Source organism: Elephas maximus, chromosome 7 (assembly GCF_024166365.1).
Source record: "Elephas maximus indicus isolate mEleMax1 chromosome 7, mEleMax1 primary haplotype, whole genome shotgun sequence".
NCBI lineage: Eukaryota > Metazoa > Chordata > Mammalia > Proboscidea > Elephantidae > Elephas > Elephas maximus.
The window spans coordinates 131771910-131796911 of NC_064825.1; the positions used below are offsets into that span (position 1 = coordinate 131771910).

The window sequence follows — 25002 nt, forward strand, 5'->3', positions numbered from 1 at the left end:
TAATTTCGAGAGCCGTGCCCTGTTGTGTTTCAAGTTTTCCAACTTTTCAAGCCTCTTCTGCCTTAAACATAGTGTTTTTGTCCTTACATTCTTGGTTGTTTTGATTAGGGAAGCTCTCTGCAAGATGCTTGCAGGGCTCCTTGGTTGTCTTCTTTTAATAGACTTTATTTTTTAGAACAGTTTGAGGTTTACGGAAAAGTTGTGCGGAAAGTACAGAGAGTTCTCATCTGTCCCCTCTGCCGCAGCACACGGTTCTGCCTGTTATTCACATCGGCATTCCTGTGATGCATTTGTTATGATGAGTGAACCAATGTTGATACATCGTTACAGGCAGTCCCCAGGTTACCAATTTCTGATGTTCCGACAACTCCTACTTGCCCTTTAATGATATGTAAATTCGCCCTCACTTTGAAACAATTGAGCCAACCCCTATCCGCGGCAAATTCTTCATCACAATAACTTTCATTTGCTGCGCACACAGCTTTTAAATCATTGAAAAGGGTTCCAGCCTTTTCTTGCACTAACCAAAAAAACAAAACAGAAACAAAAAACCAAACCCATTGCCATTGCTTCAATTGGACTCAGAGTAGACCCTATAGGACAGAGTAGAATGCCCTACAGGGTTTCCAAGGAGCAGCTGGTGGAGTCAAACAGCCGACCATTCGGTTAGCAGCCGAGTTCTTACCACCACTATTCCACCAGGGCTCCTTCTTGCACTAAAACCAAAAACCCAGTGCCATCGAGTCGATTCCGACTCATAGCGACCCTGTAAGACAGAGTTGAACTGCCCCGTGGAGCTTCCAAGGAGTGCCTGGCGGATTCGAACTGCCAGCCTTTTGGTTAGCAGCCGTAGCACTTAACCACTACGCCACCAGGGTTTCCACTTGCGCTAAAGCAAGGCTAAGTGAGAACTGTATCTCTCTGTCCCTACTTACCTTCAAATCTGACTTAAAGACAGTTAAGAACAGCTCTTGCTTGTAACCCAGGAACTACCTATATTAATTAAAGCCCGCATTTTACGTGATGGTTCACTCCTTGTGTCGCATAGTCCTGTGGGTGTTGGCAAATGTCTGCTCTCGTGTGTCCCCCGTTACAGTATTGTACAGAAGAGTTGCACTGCTCTAAAAATGCTCCGTGAGCCACCTGTTCATCTCTCCACCTCCACCCCTGGCCACTGGCCACCACTCACATGTTCGTCGCTCCGCCTCCTCCCCCGACTACTGGCCACCACCCACCTGTTCTTCTCTCCGCCTTCTCCCCCTGACCTTTGGCCACCACCTACCTGTTCATCTCTCCCGCCTCTGCCCCCTGACCACTGGTTACCACCCACCTGTTCATCTCTCCGCTTCCTCCCCCTGACCGCTGGCCACCACCCTCCTGTTCTCTCTGCCTCCTCCCCCTGACCACTGGCCACCACCCACCTGTTCATCTCTCCGCCTCCTCCCCTGACTGCTGGCCACCACCCACCTATTCATCTGTCCGTCTCCTCCCCCTGACCGCTGGCCACCACCTGCTTGTTCAATTCTCCGCCTCCTCCCCCTGACCGCTGGCCACCACCCACCTGTTCATCTCTCTGCCTCCTCCCCCTGACCGCTGGCCACCACCCACCTGTTCATCTCTCTGCCTCCTCCCCCTGACCGCTGGCCACCATCCACCTGTTCATCTCTCTGCCTCCTCCCCCTGACCGCTGGCCACCACCCACCTGTTCATCTCTCTGCCTCCTCCCCCTGACCGCTGGCCACCACCCACCTGTTCATCTCTCTGCCTCCTCCCCCTGACCGCTGGCCACCATCCACTTGTTCATCTCTCTGCCTCCTCCCCTGACCGCTGGCCACCACCCACCTGTTCATCTCTCTGCCTCCTCCCCTGACCGCTGGCCACCACACACCTGTTCATCTCTTCGCCTCTGCCCCCTGACCTCTGGCCACCACCCACCTGTTCTCTCCATAGTTTTGCCTTTTCCAGAATATGGTGATGTTGGAATCACATGGCATACCACTTTTGGGGCTAGCTTCTTCCACCTGACAACATGCAGCTTCCTGGCCTTTTCACCAAAATGTTTAAGAGTATATTTCCCCGGGCCTGGTCTTCTCCCCAGATATTGAGAGGGTGGGCTGCGATGGACCCCATCTCTCTGCTCCACCTTCCAGACAAGGCCATGGTTCCTGGGCAGGAGGAATCGTCTTGGCTGATCTCATTCGAAGGGCTCTGACCAAGCTGCACACGTGGGGAAACATCTTGGGCTTAAAAATTCTGGCATAAAATATAAAACCAAGTTATGTCAAAACCACACCCGACAAGGGATGGATTTAGGAGAGCTGGACTGACTCCAGAGAGGCGTCCATCCCCCTCTATTGATGGAAGGTTAGGGCAGGAATTGGCAAAGCTCTCAGGCCGCTTTGCGGTGCCGTGTGTTGGAGATGGAGACCTGGTGTCTCAGTGGTTAAGAACTCAGCTGCTAACCAAAAGGTGTGCAGTTTGAATCCACCAGCCACTCCTTGGAAACCCTATGGGGCAGTTCTACTCTATCCTATAAGGTCGCTACGAGTCAGAATCAACCGGACGGCAACAGGTTGGTTTGTTGACTGGTGTTGGACGTGCCCTCTCTGCCACTCCCTGCCTTGTTTCAGATGCCCATGGCTGGAAACTGAGCTGTCCTTTCACTTGGCCATGACAGACTGTGGAAACCAACAAGGCTGTTGTTGTCTGGGTTGTCCTCTGGCTGTGATGGGCGGATCCTGTCTGTCCCCATATCACCCTGGGATCCCCAAAAAAGTCAGAGGCCTGAGGTTCCAGGGAACAAGACAGCCACTGTGCTGGGAGCCTTCGGGTGGTGACCAGTGCTGTCCATAGGAGCTTGGTGTGACTGACTGTGGACAAGAAGCCCTTTGTCAGCCCCAGCACCCAGAACCGATGATAAGCGTATGCACCCTGACACAGTGGTGTGAACAGGAAATGAGATATGCACATGAACCTCTTAAGCCAGGGCCCACATCGTAGTCTACCAGGTACCAGTTGCCGTCAGCTCCGACTCATGGCGCCCCCATGTGTGCTAGCATAGAACTGTGCTCCGTAGGGTTTTCAGTGGCTGGTTTTTGGGAAGGAGATTGCCAGGCCTTTCTTCCCAGGCACCTCTGGGTGGTCTTGAACCGCCAGTCTTTCACTGAACGCCAAGCACGTTAACTGTTTGCGGACCCCAGGAACCCCCAGCACACAGGAGGTTCTCAGTGAATGGCAGCTGTTGCCCTGACCACCAGTGTTTGGAACTGGCTGCTCGCACGTAACGGTCCCTCCTTCACTGACCACTTGCCCAGATGCCTGGCCAGGCCACTTGGGGTGTGCCAGGCAGTGCCTCAGGTGCTTTACTCCAACTCCTCGAGGTTGCTGTAGAATCTGGGGAAACTGAGGCACAGCCAGACTGAGGTCCTGCAGCTGTGCAGTCAGTCGCCCCTGCCTTCTTGATGCTTGCTGTTGAGTTTCCAAGCTAGGCCAGCTTATCCCTTGCATCATCAGAAGCAGATTGCCAGGCCTTTTTTCCAAGGTGCCCCTGGTTGGGTTGGAACTGCCAACCTTTTGGTTAGTAGTTGAGTGCTTAACCCTTTGTACCACCCAGGGAGCCTATCTAAAAGAGTGTTTTTCTCCAGTTGCAGATTTTTGTAATGATAATGAGTGGCAGGAAGAGTGAGAAAGCCTGGAGCCCAGTCCTGCCCCATGGGGCCTCCTCCTGCCCCTCCCCCCTCCCCCGTCCCTCCCCTTCCCCCCTTCCCACACATCACATGATGGTAGAAAGTCCAGCTTAGTGATAAACAGAGCAGCTGGGAGCAGGGAGACTGTACATCCAGTCTTTGTCCAGCTACCCAGAAGCCCTTTGATAGGAATAACGATACCCATTCTGTCGTTTTGTTGTCAGGGCAGAAAAGCCAGATTCCTTGTCAGGATCGAAATCTTCTGGGGCCCTCAGCTTCCTGGACTTTACCCTACACCCAGGGGAGGGAGGCTTGAAAAGGCGCTGCTGTCTGGGGCGGCCTGGAGACCCACAGCTCCCCCGCTGCAGCCCGGCTCCACCTGTTGCTTTAATAATTAAAGACCAAAGGCAGGGGAGGAGAGTGGTCAGGGCTGTGGTTTCTGGTCATTTGGCCATGGGTGGGGCCACCACCTCTGCATTAGCACAGGAAATGTGGCAGTCCAGGGCGTGAGGGGGTCCTGGGCGGTACAAACAGTTAACGTGCTTGCCTGCTAACCCAAAGGTTGGAGGTTTGAGTCCACCCAGAGGTGCCTTGGAGGAAAGGCCTGGTGATCTGCCACTGCAAACCCCATGGAGTGCAGTTCGACTGTGACACACGTGGGGTCACCATGAGTTGGAATAGACTCGATGGCAACTGGTTTGGTGTTTTTCAGGGCGTGATAGCTGGTGCAGGCAGGAAATCCTATTGGGGCTGGGGTGAGGTGAGGGGAAGGCCCGGGTGGGGGGCAAGAGGGCCCTCCAAGGAAGGACCCGGCAATCCTCGGCCTTCCTTTCTACTCCCTAGCAAGGCTATATCACAAATTTCTGAAATCATCGAGCATGAGAAGGACCCAGAGGTTGGGGGATTTTGACCTCACGTGGGCAGACTTTCTGGTCTGAGTGTGGCCGGCGTGTCCTTCAGGGGTCAGACTGAGCCGACCTGCGTGGTACAGCTGCTCAGTCCATAGGGGCAAGTGGGCAGGCAGCTCACACCCACTCCCAGGACCAAGGCCACCGAGTGCAAAGGAGCACACCTCTGTCCTTAGCAGGAGGGGCCTGTGCTGGTGGAAGCTTTCCGCAGCTGCAGGAGCCCCTGCCAAGCCCCTGCCTACCCTCTCTGTGCTTTCTCAGTGACCCATCTGGCTTCTCTGAGTCCCCTGTGTGGTGTTGGTGGCAATGGCCCCACCTCTGCTCCTCCGAGATTCGCTCATGTGTTGGGGCAAGAGGGGAGGGTGTGAGGGCTCACTCTACAATGGGAGGGGGCAGGTGGGCCCCCTGGAGCGCCCGACTCCAGATGCACACCAGGTCCCAGCGTTGCAGAGAGAAGTGACCTTGCTGGGCTCTTAGTCGGGGAGCCTGTGGCGGAGTGGGGGTGGAGGTGGGGGAGGTGGTTAGGAGTGGACAGGAGGTACAAGTTGGATTATGTGGGGTCAGCCCCCAGGGCTGGTGCAGCAGGGGTAAACTGGGGTGAGCTCCAGGTCTATGGGCAAGGATGCCAGCGTGGTAAGAGAGAGGGGGGCAGGGCAGGAGGCCCTTGATAGGTGGCCCACTACTTTATCCGTCTTCTCCCTATCAAGGACAGCTGTCTCCCCACCTTCCCAGGCTCTCTGCAGAGAGGGGCCCGAGCTCCATCAGCCATGTGTCCCAATACCAGCAGCTCTGCCCTGCTTTCTCCTTGGGCTCATGGTATGAACAGGCTGCCCCCAAGGGGGCTGGGCCTCGCAGGGGCTGGTGGAGGCAGGGGGCAGCCAGGAGCCCTCCAGCCCTGTCGCTGGCTGAGACTGTCTCCTGGAAGGTCCCCCAGCCACTGCTGGGGAGTAGGGCAGGCTGGGCACAGGGAGGCCCGTCCCCGCAGGCGGTCCAGGTCCAGGGTCTTGCAGAGCAGAAAGGGTATTCTGGGGGGGGAAACACTAGAAGGAGGTGCAGCTACCCTGCTCCCAGGGCCTCTGGGTGGACCAGATGTATGGTCCTCACTGCAGGACCTGAGCAGCCATTGATGGCCCGGTGAGGAGAAGGCAGGACAGCAAATCAGGTTCTGGGGGAGGGAGGCACCTGGGAAGGGTGGAAAGGGCATTGGCGTGAACCCACAGGGGCTAGATTAGCCGGCCACCCCTCCTGCTGGCTGAGGAGGGGATGGACCCCACCAGGACGGGGGGCAACATCAAGGGGGTGGATGGACCTGCCCAGATGGCCCCAGAAAGAGAACTGTGCCAAGGAGTGGACGGACTCTGCTGAGGGCTGCACATCGGATGGAGGCCAAGGACAGAAGCACAGGCTGGCCACCCTGGGGCACCCTCCCTGTGGGACACAGAGATACCAAAGACAGGACAGGGCCCTGCCTGCTGCCAGATATAAAATGTTTATTAATATACATTTGATTGTCTTTTATAAAACTTCCTTTGGCTGCACTGGGCCGTCGTGCTTGGTGGAGGGCTCCACAGTGCCCATCCCGAGAGGTGGCTTTCGGGTGGGACCTGGAGCCCAGAGGCTCAGCTGAGGAGCTGCCTGGAAGGTCCGAGGGGCACTGTGAACCAGGTGGATGCCAGGTCGGACACATCGCATCCTTGGAGGCTGACCCAGGGGGGTTCAGCTCAAAGTCAGAGTCAGAAGGGCAAGGCCACCTCCTCAGGGGGGCTGGCATTCCCCCCTACTAAGGGATTACCCAGGGGTTTTCCGACAGACTTAGCTAGGAGACAGGCTCAGTGGAACCCTTTCCAGATAGCACTGGTCCGCTCAGGTTTGCTCAGGTGTTGCCTCAAGACGATGGAATTAGGGCAGGGGTCCTAACAGTGGGGACAAGGCTCTTGTCCGATGAAGGCAGAGCTGGCTGTGCCATGTCCAAGGAGGGCTGTCGAAAGGGGCAGCAGGTGGACGGGCGGGGTGGCCCCACCTCCTTCCATTGCCCATCCTGGGGCCCGGAGGAGGCCTGCTGCTTGGGGTAGCTTCTGTGCAATGGGTCACTGGTGGAGGAGAATGGCTGGGGGCAGCCTGCCAGGGCCATGGAGTCTGTTCACTGTAACCGCACAGTTCTCAGCCACCCCTGGAGCCTCCAGCCCAGGGGGAGGGAGGCACAGGGGGCGGAAACAGAACTTTCTCCTCCCAGGTGGGCTTCGAGGCAGTGTCCCTGTTCCTGTCCAGTGGTGAGGGGTCTCAGGGGCCCCCAGACTCGCCCTGCCCCTGCCTCCGTCCAGGTGCTGCCTCTCAGGAGGGGTACCCAGCGGGGGCCTGCATCTCCAGGGTGACGGTGTTTGGCGTGCCACCTCCTGCCTCGCTCAGCTCTGCCCCGTCTCGCAGGGCCCGCTGGAAGACCACCCTAAGCGGCTCCCACAGCCTCTGCGACTTGTCCCTCCCAGCCAGGAAGTAGACGACCGGCTTGGCGCTGCTGTTGAGGCAGATACACAGGTCGGTGACGTACTCGGGGAAGGGCGCCGGGATCAGGAAGACCCAGAAGAGGAACCAGTCGATGCCCAAGTAAATGGAGGACACCAGGAAGACAGCCACCACGGCCAGCACGACGTGGTTGAGCTTGGCAGAGCGCTGGCGCCGCCGTGCCCGGCACTCCATGTGTAGGACCAGTGCCAGGCAGGGAAGTGCCATGAGCGGGCAGCAGACCAGGAAGACCAGGATACCTAGGAAGATGTCCATGTGCGTGCAGGCCGTCCCTGAGGCTTCTCGGCCCAGGAACACGCAGAAGTAGTTATGGATGCTGGTGACCAGGAGTGACAGGATCCAGAGCAGGGCCGCCACCACGGCCGACAGGCGCTTGGGCCGCCGGTGCCAGTACCAGGTGGGGAAGATGACAGACAAGCAGCGCTCCGTGCTGATGGCGGGCAGGAGGCTCACCCCGGCCAGGAACGTGAGGAGCCCCAGGACCCTGCACACGGCGCGGACGTAGTCGGCAAAGGCGCCCAGGAAGCCCCCCATGTTCAGGGTGGAGAGCACAGCCTTGCTGAGGAGGTAGCCCACGTCGGCGCCGGCCAGGTGCAGGAAGTAGATGGAGAAGGGGCTGCTCTTGATGGAGAAGCCGAAGAACCAGAGCACCAGCCCGTTGCCCACCAGGCCGCACAGGCAGAGCAGCAGGAAGATGTAGTTCATGACAGCCGGGGGCGGCAGCGCTGCGATCTGCTCGATGGTCAGGAAGCCACGGCTGTAGAGTTCCGGGGCCTCGCTCATGCCGGGACACACCTGTGCAGGTGCAGAAGCGAGATACCTGGTGACGCTGGCTGGGCCCCACCCACAGACCCCCTCCTGGGTCCAGGTGTGAGGGTCCTGAGTGGAGACTTGGGGTGGGATGGAGTGGATTCTGTAGGGTCACTGGCTCTGGAGCAATTAATTGGCTCCAGCTTGGGTGCTTAAGTGCTCAACAACTAGCCAAAGGTTTGGCGGTTGGAACCTACCCAGATACACCTCGCAAGACAGGCCTGTTGGTCTGCTTCGGCAAGGTCACAGCCTCGACAACCCTATGGAGCAGCTCTACTCTGTATGCATGGGTCGCCATGAGTCAGAACTGATTCGACGGCAACTATCAACAAAAACACGAGGAGAAATGGCCTCTGACTTCGCATAATTCTAACTATCTGTTTCCCAGAGTCTACAGCTAGCAGAATGAACTGCAATGTCTGTACGAGTGACAGGAAAACATCAATACACGAGAAGGCTGGGGCCGCCCACCAGTCAGAAAAGACACTGGTCTTTATCTTTCCATGTTGTGAAAGCTGAAAAAATAAGCAAGCTTTCCAGAATAAAGGAGATAAAAGATACATCAGACCAGGCTTGTTGGTCTGACAAAGACTGGAGAAACCCTGAGAGTATGGCCCCCAGGCACCCTTTTAACTCAGTACTGAAGTCACTCCCGAGGTGCACCCTTCAGCCAAAGGTTAGACAGGTCTACAGGGCCAACAGTAACACACGTGAGGGACGTGCTTCATAGTTCAATCATGTAATTCGAGACTAATGGGCACACCAGCCCCAAAGCACAGATGAGAAGGCAGGAAGAGACAGAAACACTGGGTGAGTGGAAACAGAGAACCCAGGGTGGAGAAGGGGAGAGTGTTGACACATTGCAGGGTTCGCAACCAATGTCACGAAAATAATTTGTGTATGAACTGTTTAATGAGAAACTAATTTGCTCTGTAAACTTTCACCTATATCACACACACACACACACACACGCACACACAAAGAGACACAGTGCTTGCTGCAAGCCCAGGCTCTATACTGGATTGAGACAACTGCTATGAAGGACATTACCGGGATGCCTGGGGAAGTTTGCGCCCGGAGTCTGTGTAGGTAGCGGTATTGCATCAATGTTAGATTTTCTGAAGCTATAATTGAACTGGGGTTCTGAGTGGGAATGTCCTTGTTCTTAGAAGACACAGGCTATTTGGGGGAAAGGGGCCTGGGGCCTGCAACTTACTCTTAAGTAGTTCAGGAAAAAAAAAAAGTCTATCTCCTGAGAGACAGGCAGATGGGGAGAAAGCACATGCGGAAAAAGATTCACAATGAATCAAGGTGAAGGGCATAGGGGTGTGTATTGTACCCTTCTTGCAAATTCTCTGCGCACTTGCAATTTTTCAAACGAAAATGTGAAAATGTATGTTTTAAAAAAATCACATGCATGTTTATTAAAAAAAAAAAAAAAATGGAGTGAACCTTGGCTGTAGCTGGAGAAGGTTGCTAGAGGCCCCCAGCTGGGCTAGGGTTATGTTTTGAGCTTCTAGATTGTGAGAAAGTGCAGGGGCTCCCTAGGAGGGGGAGAGGCTTTAGGCAGCAGCTGCTCATCAAGCTGTAGGGACGGAGTGTTTCAATGTTTTAACAGTTAATCTGGCTGTGGGATGCATCCCAACTGAACACCAGTCTTGCTTGCAGGGCCTGGGCCACCGTATCAGGGCGTGAAGGTGGACATTGGGGAGTGGTGGGGACTGTGGCTGAGCGCAGAGGTGCCTGTCCTGAGCAGAGTGGGGAGTCTGCTTGGTTGCAGCTGGCGGGCACCATGGGGAATTGGTGGGCCCGAGTGGCTGACGGTCCTTTTCCCCTCGTCCCCAGAGAAGCCAGAATGCTAGATTGTAATGTGAAATACTCTGATTTTAAAAAATGTTGGCATCTTACTCAGATTTAAAAAAAACACTGTGTCGGCCAAACACAACACATGTACGAGCTGCATTCAGTTCCCAGGCTGTCATTTCCACCTCCTGTTCCAAGTGGCAAAGGCAGCCCCAGCCCGCCACTCCCCCTCCTGTGCCCCGGCAGACATCACTAATCCACCCCAGCTCTCCTTCCCAGGAAGCCTGCACTCGGCCTCACCCCTGCCCCATCCCCACCCCTGTCTCAGGCTGGGTATCTGCTCTCCAACAAAACAGACCGGAAGAGCCCTGGTCCATTCCTCTGCCTTCCAGATTGTCCCTAGCTGTGGTGAAAAGCTGGTTCCCAATGATAATAAGGGGGGGGGGGGGGGGCTATGGCTTGGCCCTGGTCAAGGGGAGTCTGTCAGCAGGGACCGGAGGGTGTTGGCAAAACTCTGGGAGAGGCTCCGCGAGGTCAGGGCAAGCTCTATAACAGGGTCCTATTGGGGGGCAATGGTGGTTCAGTGGTAGAATTCTCACTTCCCATATGGGAGACCCAGGTTCGAATCCTGGCCAATGCACAGCCACTGTCTGTCAGTGGAGGCTTGTGTCTTGCTGTGATGCTGACACACGGTTTCAGGGGAGCTTCCTGACTAAGAGGTGCTAGGAAGAACGGCCAGCCTATCTACTTCTGAAAATCCCATGGACCACCATGGCTCTGTCTGCAGCTGATGGTGGGGATGGCACGGGACTGTTGTGCACGGGGAAACCATGAGTCGGGAGCCAACGCAAAGGCAGCTAACAACATTACATTTACTGTCCTCTAAATTGTTGGGTGCTGTTGAGTCGATTCTGACTCACAGTGACTCTATAGGATGAAGGAGAACTGCCCCATAGGGTTTTCTATGCTGTAATCTTTATGGAAGCAGATTGCCAGGTCTTTCTCCCAGCTGCAGGATGGCCTCGAACCACCAACTTTTCGGTTAGCAGCTAAGAGCTTAACTGTTAGGCCAGCAGGGCTCCTCATCCTCTTAAATACTTTTCTTGAATCAACATCCCTCTGCCTGCCTGTTGACCCCCAAACCCGACTCCCAGATCCCCCTCACTTGCGTGGGCAGAGCAACCAGACCCAGGAAGATGCTAAACCAGCCTGTGTTCTCCAAGTCCAGGGGGATCGAGCCTGGAGGCTGGGTGGCAACTGGGCTGCAGGCCCCTGCCCAAACGAGGTCTGATCACTTAGTACCTCTAGCAGCTGGAAAAAGTCTGCAATCCTTCCCTGGAGTCAGAGCTAGAGGGCCGGCTGAGTCACTGGGCGTGGGGCTGCCTTCTCAGCCTCATGCCGCCTCATAAAAGGCCTGCCAGAGCCTGGCCCCTCCCTGAGCTCCGCTCGTTCTGGTGAACCCCGCAGCAGCTCTGTATCTCTGCTTCCCATAGCTGCCATCCCCCAGGCCACCAGGGGCGGAGGGAACTCCCAGGCTGGGATCCAGAGCCTTGGGTGGCAATTCCAGTCTGCCCTGCCCTTACTCCGGGCAAGATACTGCCTGGTGTGGCCTCAGGTTCCTCACATGTAAGAGCGTGGACTAGATAAATTCCAGGGTGCCTTTCAGCTCAAGAATGTTTGCCCAGGATTCAGAAAGGAATTGTTGGGGGAGGGGAGGAGGCCCAGAGAGGAAGGGGCCAGGGTCAGGAGGGTGGAAGGTGGGGGGTCAGCCTGGATGGGGCTTGTCAGTCAGTGTCAGCCAGGGCTCGGGCCCAGATACGAGAGGTAAACCCATGATACAGGGACCCTGCTTGGGACAGCCCTTGCAGGTGGCCCTGAGCAGGCAAAGCTCTGAGTACGTGACATCAGGGTCCCTTTGGAGCCAGAATCCTGGGTATCCTGGCAGAGTTTGGCCAGAGGGCAGAGCTGACAGCCCAGCTCCTCAGAGAAGGGATTAAAGGAATCCTTTCAAGGTTCTGAAAGTTCAAGGTTGGCCAAGGAGGCCTCCAAGGTCAGCACGGGAAGGGACTTCAAGGGTGTCCAATCCCCTGCACTTGCCTCACTGATGAGGACAATGAAGACAGAGGGACCTGGTGATGGTGCACACCCACACAGCCCAGCAGGGGCCCTGCAACCCATCGGCCCAGAGCCAGAGGACGGGCCTGGAGGCAGGGGAAGGCTAGACTGGGCCCCCCGCACCTGTCCAGGTAGACCTGGGGCACAGAGAGGATGGGCCGGGAGACAGGGGGAAGCTGGGCTGGGCCCCCATCCCTGTCCAGGTAGACCTGGGCCATGGAGAGGATGGGCCGGGAGACAGGGGGAAGCTGGGCTGGGCCCCCATCCCTGTCCAGGTAGACCTGGGCCATGGAGAGGACGGGCCTGGAGGTAGGGGGAAGCTGGGCTGGGCCCCCCGCACCTGTCCAGGTAGACCTGGGCCATGGAGAGGACGGGCCTGGAGGTAGGGGGAAGCTGGGCTGGGCCCCCCGCACCTGTCCAGGTAGACCTGGGCCATGGAGAGGACGGGCCTGGAGGTAGGGGGAGGCTGGGCTGGGCCCCCCGCACCTGTCCAGGTAGACCTGGGCCATGGAGAGGACGGGCCTGGAGGTAGGGGGAGGCTGGGCTGGGCCCCCCGCACCTGTCCAGGTAGACCTGGGCCATGGAGAGGACGGGCCTGGAGGTACGGGGAGGCTGGGCTGGGCCCCCCGCACCTGTCCAGGTAGACCTGGGCCATGGAGAGGACGGGCCTGGAGGTAGGGGGAGGCTGGGCTGGGCCCCCCGCACCTGTCCAGGTAGACCTGGGCCATGGAGAGGACGGGCCTGGAGGTAGGGGGAGGCTGGGCTGGGCCCCCCGCACCTGTCCAGGTAGACCTGGGCCATGGAGCCGTCTGGTGCCACTTGCCTTGTTCCTGCCGGTGGTTTGGGTCTCCCAGGAGCAGTTTCCCGCCATTGCCAGGCCTGGGGGGTTCAGCTTCCTCGTAGATCCACTCAGCTCACGGCCTGCACACCCCACCTGGCCAAGGCTAGAGGAAAAGTCACATCAGGGCAGAATTGCCCCCCCTCCCCGAAGCGGTTTTCCATTCCCTCCTCGGAAGCCCCTCTACCTACAGCCCCTGCCCGCCCCCTGCCCCCAGCCCCGGGAAGCCTCAGGGGCTTTCTGAGCCTGTGGCAGCTGCTCCTTACCTGCACTCAGCTGTGCCCCTCTTGGTTCTCCCCTAACCGGAGATGCTAATAAGCTGTCACACGGGAGGGTCCCAGCAGGCCACATCTGTGTCCACTGCCCTTTCCTGCCTGTGGGTCCCCTCGTTCAGACCCTGGCTGCCACCTGGACTCCAAACATGGACCATACTTGGTCTGGGTGATTTATAGAGCCCCATGGCTTCTGGAGGTACACGTTTATTCCCCCCTCCCCCCCACACCCCCCCGCTACATTTGCTGAGTGCCTCCTTCATACCCTGGGACAGTCTCTTGGTGGGGGTAGGGTGGGGAGAGAGGTCACTCCTGGCAGGGGAGGCTGCCTGGAGGAGGGGGGCTATGAGCATCTGGTCCTTCCCCTGCAGGTGTCAAAGGCAGGACAGCGTGTCATCAGCATCATCTCAGCGTCATCTATCGACCTCCACCTTCAGTCAGTGCCGGCTGGCCACACCCATCATCCCATTTGGTCCAAATTATCATCATTTCCCTTTGGTGGGGACACCAGGTTTGGGGAGGCAAGTCCCTGACAACCAGGCACACATGGTCACTTTACACAGGATGAGATCTGAATGTAACAAAGATTAGAGCCTTGGGTGCAGCCACTCGGGAGACCCAGGTTTGCTTCCCAGCTAATGCGCCTCATGCCCTGCCACCGCCCATCTGTCAGTAGAGGCTTGTGTGTTGCTGTGATGCTGAAAAGGAGACCTGGTTGTCAAGTGGTTAGAGCCTTAGGCTGCCAACCAAAAAGGTCGGCAGTTTGAAACCACCAGCCGCTCAGTGGGAGAAAAACGTGGCAGTCTGCTTCCACAAAGATTAAAAACCAAAACCCCACTGCTGTCGAGTGGATTCCAACTTATAGAGACCCTACAGGACAGAGTAGAACAGCCGACCTCTTGGTTAGCAGCCATAGCACTCAACCACTATGCCACCAGGGTTCCCCCACAAAGATTACAGCCTTAGAACCGAACCCTATGTGGCAATTCTGACTATGAGCTGGAATTGGCTCCCCTGCAGTGGGCTTTTTTTCTTTTTTCTTTTTTTTTAATGATGCTGAACAGATTTCGGTGGAGCTTCTAGGCTAAGATGGACTAGGAAGAAAGGCCTGGCAATTGGCTTCTAGAAAACCAGCCAGTGAAAGCCCGATGGATCACGACAGCCTGATCTGCTACTGATCCTGGGCATGGCACAGGACCAGGCACCGTCGTTTCCTTCGGTGTGCATGGGATGGCCTTGAGTGGGGGCCAGCTCCACCGCAGCTCAGGAGATGAGGGCCCCTGCCCAGTGCGGAGGGGCTGGAGGGAGCAGCCGGCGGCCGCAGGGGTAGCCCCTGGACCCTAGCTGACGACTGCGAAGGAGGAGGCCTGGGAGGGGGCGCCGCTATATGGGCCCTCCTCACACTAACTTCTGCCCCCAACCTGAGTCCTGGCCCCGCAAGTGGGGAAACTGAGGCTGTGAGCAGAGAAGGGCCCTGCCATAGGGCTGCCTGATTCCTCCTCCCCGCAGGGAGCGTTGGGCGGCTGGCCGGGCTCAACTCCCCCGAAATTCCTTTCTGAGTCCGCCCCGCGCTCCGCCTCCCTTCTCCTGGCCGGGGGCGGTGCCCTCACAGCCGTGCCCGTCGTTGGCTGGAAAGGGTGACTGTTCCGCGTGGGGCCCGCCCCCTCGTTAACCCTCGGCCTTCCAGAGCTGGGGGGCGGGTGCGGCCCCAGAGCTTTGGGCCGGGCGAGGGTGCCGGTGCAGTCGGACAGTGACCCTGCGCCTTCTGGGCATTTGTGGACGCCATTGGTGCCAGGCCTGTGGGCGACTCAGCGTGGGGGCGCGCGCAGTGCCCAGGGTGGCCAGGCAGGGTGGGGAGCCCTCTTGCGGGGGTGGGGGGGAATGTGAGTGCCTGATGCGTGTGTCACAAACTGTGTATCCTGAGCAGCCTGTCCCTGGCCCCATTTGACTCTAGTTGGGCCACTGTCCCACTGCCACAAAAAACCCCCAAAAACAAATGCAATGCTTTCCAATCCATCCTGACTCCTGGCGACTCCATGTGTGCAGAGTAGAGCTGCTGTATAGGGTTTCAAGGCTGTGACCCTTCAGAAGCAGATCGCCAGGCCTTTCTTCCGAGGCGCCTCTAGGTGGATTGGACCGATTAATATAGTCCAGTGCTTAAGTTTGTGCCACCAAGGGACCCCTGTCCCATTGCCGCAAGCAGGCCTTATGTTTCCCCCACTCTGGGGCTTATCTAAGCTTTCCCTCCTGGCTTGTACCCCTATACTTCCCCCCTACCCCCATCCTTCCTGTCTCCTACTGCACGGACTCTCCTTAGTGGCCCTTCCCTCTGCTCACACTACCCTGAAGGTAGAGCTTTCACCGCTGCTAGGCCCCCACCCCACAACTACACAGATGCTCCCAGCGGCAGGGGGCTGCTGCCTCCCCCACGGCGCAGGCTGGGGCTGGGCCTGTAGCAGAGGTTTGGAGCTCACTTCCCAGCTGACTGACTCCCTGTGTCCCTTGTCCTTGTTCTGCAGGGACCTTCTGAAAATCTACCTCACTTGTGTATTGAAATATCCAGAAGCCAAGTGGGTCCAAATGGGCTGTATGAAGAGACATGTGTGTGCGCACGTGGGATGTAATGTGTGACATGCGTGTGAGTGCATGTGCTCCTCGGGATGGGAGGGGACTAGGACAGCTTCTACCAAGGGGGAAAAAACGCCACCCACTCAGCTTACCTGACCCTTCCCTTAAAGCCCACACCCAGGTGGCTCTTGGCCTCCTGTCTTCCACACCCTTGTACCTCCACCCCCACCGTGACCCATACTTGTAGCCAGGGTCCCCAAGGCCCTTCTCTGGGGCCCAGGTGAGGCTGCCCTCCTGGAGGTGGGCACTATCAGATGCCAGTTCGTGGTGCAGCTCCAACCACCGACTGTCCCCTAGGCCTGAGAACACTGGACTTCCGGGGACTAATGCCTATCCCCCCTGCCCCCAGACACTGAGGAAGCCTGCATTTCCCCATGTGGGGCCCTCCCAGTCCCACACTCACAATTGGATTTGCAGAAGTTTTTCTGGGGGATTGACACGATGGCTGCAACAATGGGCTCAATTGTAGCAACAATTGTGAGGATGGTGCAGACCGGGCAGTGTTTTGCCCTACTGTACACAGGGTCGCTATGAGTTGGAACTATCTAAACTCTAGGCACCTAACAACATATGGGGGAAGCGGGGCCTTCTGGAACGTCCCACACAGGGCCTCCATCCAGCGTCACACCAGCCACCCTCTGCCTGGGAGATGGGAACACAGCTACCTCCTCCGTGGGGCTGCTGGAGCTGGTCCTTCTGTGGCCCCCAGGCCATCCGGCTATCCCAGCTGTGCTCAGGACTGGTGGAAGGAGGGGCGCAGCCGGGTGCCTGAGCCGTGGGGAGACACTCCCTGGCCTGGGCCTCTGCCCACTGGGTGTTCCCTCCCCATCCTCCCCAAGACAGCAGCCTGGACAGTTGGCCAGGCTGGGGGAGGGGTAAAGGGTGCCCCTACCCTCGGGGGGACAGAACAGGCCCTGGTAGTGGGGGCGGCTTGGGGCTGGGGGTGCAGCGGGCTGGGGGACAGAGACTGCCCTAATGTCAGGGCGGAACACACAGGAGGGAGGCTTTCAACCACCCCAGTGTCCCTGGGAAACCCCTGCCTGCTTGCTGGGCCCCGTGGTTACCTGTGCCTGTCCTGGTCTGCTGGGGCCTCCCCTCCGTGGGGTCCTCCTGGGACTGCAGCCACCGACCAACCAACCCACCAGGGCAGGAGGCAGGGTGCACGCCTGAGCCTGGAAAACGCAGCTCCCAGCGGGGCAGGACGAAGGAGCCCTCGCCTGCGGAGGAGACGGCTTTGGAGGCAGAACCCGCCCCAAACCCAATTCCAGGCCCGGCAGGAGGGGCGGGGAGGGAAGGAGGAGGGGCGGAGTGGGATGAGGCTTCGGGAAGGAATGCCCGGCTCAGAGCCCCCCCAGAGCCCCACGGGGAGCTCAGTTCTCCGCCTGGTGACGTCACGTTGGCCCGAGCACTGTGGCCTGAGTCCAGCTGTGAGATCGCACTCTAAGGCTCAACCAGGCTGCCCGGAGAAGGGTGCCCACTGCCGCTGGTGCCTTCGGTCCAGTCCGGGGAGGGGGGCATCCCAGGGGTGTAGGCCCAGGAGGGGGTGGCATCCACCCCCTTTGTTAAATTTACTGAGGGGCTGGTGCAGAGAGGCTGGGGGCAGCGAGGGCGCCATGGGGTGGGATGCGGGGACTTGTGAGCCGTGGAATTGGCAGAGAGATGGCTCCACCATTCAGGTGGCACCCCACTCCCCCCACCCCGGAATCTGCAGGGGCCGCTGGCAGGCTATGCAACCAGGAATTCACCCCTCTCCAGCCCTAATAGCAATCAGATGGCCCGAGTGGAAAATCACAGCACGCTGAGCGAGGGGAGGTTGGCTGCTGGGAGCCTGGTGTGCAGGCTCAGCGGGGCGATGAGTCAGCTGCCCCCCAGGGAGTCCCACGAGTGAGATCCTGGCGAGGGCTGCAGGAGCCAGCCTGCAAGGGAAGTCCCCAGGGAAGCCCCTCTTGCTTGGACCAACTTTCTCATAAGCCCAGGGAGCTCAAGGGAATTCCATCAGTGCCTCCCCTGCGGGAGCAAATGGAACCCAGATTGGGGGGCACATTAAACAGCACTCAAAAAACAGGTGCGTCCCCTGCACCTGCCCTGGGGGCTCTCACGCCTCAAGCCCGTGGAGGAACCTACTGTTCCCATCCCATACCTCAGACAGAAGGAGAGGCCTTTGGACTGTACCTGCCTAGCCCAGTAGACTCCTGGGGCCCTTTTATCTTTTTGGCGGGGGCGGGGGCTCCTGGCCACCCTCGAGGCTGTAGGGAGAGAGGTGAGGGTGGCAGCAGGCAGCGGTGGTAACCCCCGCCTCGGGCAGGCCAGCTGGGGCCCTGCTGGGCCGCTTGTTTACATGCAGAGGCCAGGGGAGGCCGGGAGGCTGGGGGAGGCCGGAGGAGGCCAGGCAGGCTCTGAGGATAAATTCAACAGGACACTTAAAAGGAATTGTGTGAAGCGGCAGTGCTGTGCTGTCTGCCGCCTTATTTGGTATGGAAACTGGTTTCTTTCAAAATAAACGAGTGGTACTCGTACACAGGGAAAACGCCAGCCTGAATTTGCCAAGTCCCCTTGCCACCTTGTACCCTCACCTGGGCAGAGGTGGGCTGGGCTCCTGCCCTGGGAGAGACTCCCACTGGTGACGTTCCGCTCAGAGACCAGGCTTCTGCAGGGACAAGGGGCTCTGGCGATACCTTCCTTCTTGGGGTGACCCTGGGCGGGCCATGTCCCCACTCTGAGCCTCAGTGTTCCCACCTGTCAGGTGGGAGAATATTGACTTAAGGAGTTGCAGTAGGAAGGGAGCAGATACCGGGGAGAAAAGCTCTGTGCACCCCCAAATCTCTGCCCCCGGCTCAGGGTGAGGGACGGTGCCATTCATTAATTTATTCATTCTCTCACTCAGCAAGGTTTCAGGGCTCAGCCGTGAGGTGACCAGTCCAGTGTTGGACGCCCTGGACACTGAGACCCTTGTGTCTGTCCTCACGCTCTGAACAGCCACCATCCTTCCATCAGGTGCCCCCCACCCCTCCCAATAGAAAGGAACTTATTTTTAATTGTCCCCTGCCACAGCTTCAAATGGACCCAGCAGTCCTACAACCCGTCCCATGGCCCCTTCCAAGGGTGCTGGCGCAGGGCCCCCACGTCAGGGCTCCTGGCAGTGGGCCTGTCTCCCCACCAGGGTCCTTCTGTGATCCACAGGTTGCCCCCTCCTCTTCCCTGAGTGCTGGAGTGGGGTGGCCCCGGGCCTCCAGTGGCCCCCACTTTGGCAAGTGGTAGAGCCGGGAACTCTGACCCCATCCTCACACACCCACAGATAGGCACCAGGCCCAGTGCTCCAGGCTGACGAATGAGACCAACAAGGTCCCTGTCCCCCCATCCCCAGAGCTGATGTCAAGTGGGGAGGCAGACAAGAACCCAAGGATGACCCAGACAGGTTTAAAACTGCACCTGTGATAAAGACACTGGACACACACACACACACACACACACACACACACACACACACAGGGTCACGTGAGCAAACAGGACTGGGCCCCTGGTCAGAGAGATCAGGCCAGCTCCTCTGAGGAGCTGACGACCAAGCCGACTGGTAAAAAGCCAGGCAGAAGTGACTCCGGTGAACAGGTGGAGGGAAGGTTTCCCAGCAAAGCAAACAGCGTGAGCAGACAGGAGCGAGGCACAGGTGTCTGAGGGGCTAGAGGAGGCAGGGGAGGGGCACAGAGGGCAGGGGAGCCGGAGAGGGCCCGGGACGTGTATGAGGCCACCACACCTTGCAGCCCGAGCAGCCCCTCTGGGCCCAGGGGCACACTCTCCTTGTCTTGCTCTCACCTCTGCTGCTGTTGGCCCCTCTGCCCAGGTGATATTTATCATGATGACAGCAACAACAGCCACCGAGTAAGTGTGCTGTGCACTGGGGCCAGCATGAATCGAGTTGTCTACTCCACACATTGCTCCCCATTTTTCAGATTCACTCACCACATATTTACTGAGCACCTACTGGGCGCCAGGCACTGTTCTAAAACCAGTCGCATTGACTCCAGCTCACAGCAACCCCAGGTGTGCCAGCTAAGAATTGAGCTCCACAAGGTTTTCAGTGGCTGACTTTTCAGACTTTTCACCAGTGCTTTCTCCCAAGGTGCCTCTGGGTGGACTTGAACCTCCAGCCTTTCGGTTAGCAGCTGAGGGTGTTAACTGTTTACACCACTCAGAGACTATGGCTTTGTTCTGGGTGTTGAAATTCATTGATGAATGAAACAGGTAAAGATTGCCCGCAGAGTGCTCAGATTCTGGAAACGAGGAAACTGAGGCTCAAGGAGTGTCTCTGGGTTGGACACCGCTTACCCTCCCCCACTGCAAGACCTCCTTCTCTCAGGCAGCCCTGAGCCCTGGGTTCCAGTCCTGGCTTTCCTGTGACAAACTGAGGGAAACTGAGCCTCGGTTTCCCCAGTTGTTCATGGACAGGGGTGCAGTGGGATTGATCACATCTCTGCTCCAGGTCCAACCCCCCCCCCCGTTCTTCTCCAGCTGAGATAGGCTGGCTCTTGCCCTTCTCAGTAACAGTTTTATTATTATATTTTTTATTGTGCTTTAGGTGAAACTTTACAGAGCAAATTAGTTTCTCATTCCACAATTTATACACAACTTGTTTTGTGACACTGGTTGCAATCCCTACGATATGTACACACTTTCCCCTTCACACTCGATGCCCCGTTTCCATCCTTCCATTTTTTTCTGTCCCTTCCTGCCTTCTTGCCATTGCTTTTGGGCACGTGTTCCCTTTCGGTCTCGTGTACATGATCGAACAAGAAGAATGTTCCTCACGTGTGTTATTGCTTGTTTTGTCTAATCTTTGGCTGAAGGGTGAACTTCGGCAGTGGCTTCAGTTCTGAATTAAAATGGTGTCAGGGGCCATTGTCTCGGGGTTTTAACAGTTTTATTGAGATATAATTCATACACTGTCTTAGGCTGGGTACTCTAGAGAAGCAAAATCAGTAAAGCATATAAATATATATAGAGAGAGACAGAGATTTATATCAAGGAGACAGCTCACGCGACTGTAGAGGCTAGAACGTCCCAAGTCCGTGGATCAGGATAGAGGCCTCTCCCAATTCACGCAGCTGCAGAAGCTAGCGAACCCGAGATCGGCAGGCTGGAGGGCAGGGCTCCCGCTCACAGGCTGTGAAGGTTGAAGAATCCCAAGATCAGCAGGCAAGAAGGCAAGGTTTCTCCTGATCCACGTAGCTGCAGGGGCTTGCAACCCAAGATCGGCAGGTCGGGGAGCAGGACTCTTGCTCGAAGGCTGTGAAGATCAATGATTCCCAAGATCGACAGGTAAGCTGCTAGCTCAAGTCCCAAGAACCAGGGGTCAGATGAAAGAGGCAGCTGCTGGATTCAGAACAAGCCAAAAACCTTGGCAAAGAGAGCAGGAAGGAAGTAGGTGGCAGAAGGCGGGGAGATGAAGGCTGAGGGGCCACAGGCCCCATCCCTGCCAATACCACTCAGCAGATTCCATCATGGGGGTGATCACATATCAGATTTCAACAGGGAAGCGATTACAACATTATACAACTGCCAAAATACTGAGAATCATGGCCCAGCCAAGTTGACACACAATCTTAACCATCACATATATCGTATAATTCACCCATTTAAAGTGAACAATTTAATGGTTTTTAGTAATTCACTGAGTTGTGCATCCATCACTACGGTCAATTTCACATTTTCATCATCTCAAAAAGAAGCCCCATACCAATTAGCAGTCACTCCTCATTCCTCTCCTCTCCTGAGTCCAGGCAACCACTAATCTCCTTTCTGTCTCTATTCGCCTGTTCTGGACATTTCATATAAATGGAACCATACAATACGTGACCTTTTGTGCCCAGCTTCTTTCACTCAGCATCATGTGTTTGAGGTTCGTCCATGTAGTAGCATGTGTCAGTGCTCTGTTCCTTTTTATGGTGAAAAGCCGGTTCTTTAGGTCTGGTGGACCAGGCCCCTGTCTCTTCTGCTTGACTTTAAAGGGCTAAGATTCTTCCAAATCCAAGGCAAACTTGCACAGGGTTTGGTTTTCCCAGGGTTAACCCCTGAGGCCCTTTGGCTTCAACTCTTGAGATAAAATGGTCTCTCCAAGGTTCAACTGGCTTTCGTGATGGTGAAGGATGAGCTGGGCCCAGGCTTGCAATTGTCCCCCCTCCTGCTCTCTGTTTACCTCCTCCAGCCAAGCTGGCCCTTCTGTGATTGAAGGTGCATATCAAGAATCTCAGCAGAAGCCTACTTCACCTTCCGTCCTGTTGATGGAGGACCATCCGTCCATCCCATCCCATCCCATCCCGTCCCGTCCCGTCCCGTCCCGTCCCGTCCCGTCCCATCCCATCCATCGCTACCTTCATTCAACAAATAGTTACTAAACACAACCACACTCTTGGTCTAGAAGCCAGAAAAGTCAAGGAAACAGATTCTTCCCTAGAGCTTCCAGAAGGAATGCAACCATGCCAACACTTTGATTTTACTTCTAATCTCCAGAATTGTAAGAGAATAAATTTGTGTTGTTTTAAGCTGCTAAGTTTGTAGTTATTTGTTACAGCAACAGTAGGAAATTATTACAGGGGGTCATTGTTCCGAGTCTGTCTTGGTGTGGAAGCGTCCGTGAAACCTGTTCACCACACAGCAACAGGCAAGCTCACACTGACAGATGCATTGTGGCTGTGTCTGAGGCGCACAGGCTGGGAACTGAACCTAAGTCTCCTGCATGGAAGGTGAGAATTCTGTCACTGAACGATGAATGCCTCCATGATAAACAACAGCAACAAAAAAATTCCTGTTGAGTCAATTCTCACAGTAACACTTTAGGACAGAGGAGAACTGCCCAGTAGTGTTTCTAAGGCCGTCATCTTTTACCGACGCAGGCTGCCACAACTTTCTCCGCCAGAGCTGCTGGTAGGTGCGAACCACCGATCTTCTGGTTAGCAGCCAAGGGTTTAACCACTGTGCCGCCAGGCCTCCTTGCCCCCCTGTTACAGCGTGGTAAACCAGTCGCTGTGGAGTTGGCTCTGACTCATGGTGACCCCACGAGTGTCAGAGTAGAAAGTGGCTCCAGAGAGCTTTCCATTGCTGTCCTGGGTGATGAATAGTGAAGTGCTCAACTGCTAACTGAAAGGTTGGTGGTTCAAACTCACCCAGAGGCACCTCAGAAGAAAGACCTGGCGATCTGCTTCCAAAAGGTCGTAGCCTTGAAGACCCTGCGGCGTACAGTTCTACTCTGCAGCCCAGGAGGTTGCCCTGACAATCAACTCAACGGCAGCTGGGTTTTGTTTTGTTTTTTTTTTTTTAAACCTGACAGAAGTAAATCGTCTGGCCTTTCTTCTGTGTGCCACTGGGTGGGCTCCAGGGCAAACCGTTTACACCACCCAGGGAGGTTCGTTGTTAGGTGCGGTTGAGTTGGTTCCAACTCATCGGGACCCTGCGCGGCAGAATGAAGCACTGCCTGGTTCTGCATCATCCTCACAGTCGTTGCTGTGTTTGAACCCATTGTCGCGGCTACTGTGTCAATCCATCTCTTTGTCTTCTTTTTCACTGACCCTCTACTTGACCATGGTGTTGGTGAAGAATGTTGAATAAACCATGGACCGCCAAAAGAACAAACAAATCTGTCTGGGAGGGAGTACAACCAGAATGCTCCTTAGATGCAAGAATGGCAAGGCTGCATCTTACATACTTTGGACATGTTGTCAGGAGGGATCAGTCCCTGGAGAAGGGCATCATGCTTGGCAGAGTACAGGGTCAGCAGAAACGAGGAAGACCCTCAACGAGGTGGACTGACACAGTGGCTGCAACAATGAGCTCAAGCACAACAACGATTGTAAGGATGGCGCAGGACCGGGCAGTGTTTCGTTCTGTTGTGTATAGGGTCGCTATAAGTCGGAACCGACTCGACGGCACCTAACAACGACAGGAACTACTTGACCAAACATGATGTCCTTCTCCAGGAATTGGCCCCTCCTGTTAACATGTCCAAAGTAAGCCAGACGAAGTCTCACCACCCTTGCTTCTAAGGAGCATTCTGGCCGTACTTATTCCAAGAAAGATTTGTTCATTCTTTTGGCAGTCCATGGTATATTCAGTATTCTTTGTCAACACTGTAATTCAAGGCATCAGTTCTTCTTTGGTTTGACTTATTCATTGTCCAGCTTTTGCATGCTTATGAGGTAATTGAAAATACCGTGGCTTTGGTCAGACATACCTTAGTCCTCAAAGTGACATCTTTGCTTTTTAATGCTTTAAAGAGGTCTTTTGCAGCAGATTTGCCCAGTGCAACATGGCATTTGATTTCTTAACTGCTGCTTCCGTGGGCATTGACTGTGGATCCAAATAAAATGAAATTTTTGACAATTTCAGTATTTTCTCCATTTATCATATTCCTTATTGGTCCACATTTTGCTTATTGGTTCCAGAGAGGTATCCAGGCCCATTTACCTGGGCTGGGGCTGGAAGCTCTTTCTGCCGAGGTGATGTTTGAGCTGAGACCTAAGGGAGAGGAAGGAGCCAGCTGCACACTGAGCCAGCAGAATAGCATCCAATGATAGCAGGCAAAGTCCTCAGGTGGGAAAGGATCTAGCCTGTGAGGAGAATGGAAAGAGGAGACTGGGTGGGGGGGCATTGAGAAGGAGAGGTAGTCTGTGATGAGCCAGGGAGGTAGGTGGGCCCCAAAGGCACTAGACCTCACAAGCCCAGGCCAGAGTTGCCCCCTCGACCCCCCAGGTCAGTCTATTTTAGTCACAAGGCCTTGGCAGGTTTCCCATCTTTTGAGTTTGAAACACTGCCCAGTTTCTGGTTCTGGGTTTCCTTGTGCCCAGAGATTTCTCCCTCCTCACAGCTGGAGCTGGCGCTGGCACCTGGCACCTCCTACCCTCCATCTCCAGGTGCTCTGGGCTCAGTCCAGCCCCCAGAGTCCTCTCCCCTCCTTGCAGCACCCAGCTGAATCCTCTTCACCTGGCCAGGATTCTCCTCACACATCAAACTCCTCAGCATGGTCTCCCAGCCTGGATCCTTATCATACTTCGGACTTCTCAGTGTGGGTTACCCAGCCCAGCAGGACCTGTCCCCTGTCTGCCGTAAACTCTGTGACCTGTCTTTTTTTTTTTTTCAATAATATTTTATTGAGTTTTTGGTAAATGTTTACACAGCAAATTCGATTCCCATTTAACAATGACTACACAAATTGTCCAGAGACATTGGTTACATTTTTCACAACGTGTTAACATTCTCATTGATTTCCTTCTGCCCGTTTTCCTTCAAGTAATCTGGTTCCCCTGTCCCCTCACCCTTTCATATTTGCTTTAGGGTCACTGTTGACCATTCAGGCTCACACCAAAAAAAAAAAAAAAAAACAAAAAACCCACCGCCGTCGAGTCGATTCCGACTCATAGTGACCCTATAGGACA

At 56.0% G+C, this 25002-nt stretch overlaps 2 protein-coding genes across 4 annotated transcripts; both read right to left on the bottom strand.

Moving 5' to 3' along the window:
• Positions 1 to 6066: 6066 nt before the first annotated feature.
• MRGPRF (MAS related GPR family member F) lies at positions 6067 to 16825 on the bottom strand. The gene is made up of 3 exons (XM_049892730.1): positions 16645 to 16825; positions 12666 to 12786; positions 6067 to 7909 (listed from the first exon to the last, which is right to left on the bottom strand). The coding sequence occupies exons 2-3, from the start codon at positions 12711 to 12713 to the stop codon at positions 6926 to 6928; spliced, it is 1032 nt and encodes a 343-aa protein (XP_049748687.1). The 5' UTR covers positions 12714 to 12786; positions 16645 to 16825; the 3' UTR covers positions 6067 to 6925.
• On the bottom strand, positions 10181 to 12649 carry LOC126081158 (proline-rich protein HaeIII subfamily 1-like). 3 transcript variants are annotated; one of them, XM_049892734.1, is made up of 2 exons: positions 12475 to 12649; positions 10181 to 12182 (listed from the first exon to the last, which is right to left on the bottom strand). In XM_049892734.1, exons 1-2 carry the CDS (start codon positions 12641 to 12643, stop codon positions 11797 to 11799), a joined length of 555 nt encoding a protein of 184 aa, XP_049748691.1. In that variant the 5' UTR covers positions 12644 to 12649; the 3' UTR covers positions 10181 to 11796. The 3 variants fall into 3 exon arrangements, with proteins under 3 accessions (XP_049748691.1, XP_049748690.1, XP_049748688.1); XM_049892733.1 differs by having other exon boundaries at positions 12329 to 12649; XM_049892731.1 differs by having other exon boundaries at positions 10181 to 12037; positions 12183 to 12649.
• Positions 16826 to 25002: the final 8177 nt, after the last annotated feature.

Bases quoted from the DNA above. Each gene is read 5' to 3' on its own strand.
- MRGPRF (XM_049892730.1), bottom strand. From the start codon at position 12,713: ATGGCGGGAAACTGCTCCTGGGAGACCCAAACCACCGGCAGGAACAAG. The intron at 7,910-12,665 runs GCAAGTGGCACC...GCACCTGCACAG, and splicing joins AAACCACCGGCAGGAACAAG to GTGTGTCCCGGCATGAGCGA.
- LOC126081158 (XM_049892731.1), bottom strand. From the start codon at position 12,643: ATGGCCCAGGTCTACCTGGACAGGTGCGGGGGGCCCAGCCCAGCCTCC. The intron at 12,038-12,182 runs GTGCGGGGGGCC...CTACCTGGACAG, and splicing joins GCCCAGGTCTACCTGGACAG to GGATGGGGGCCCAGCCCAGC.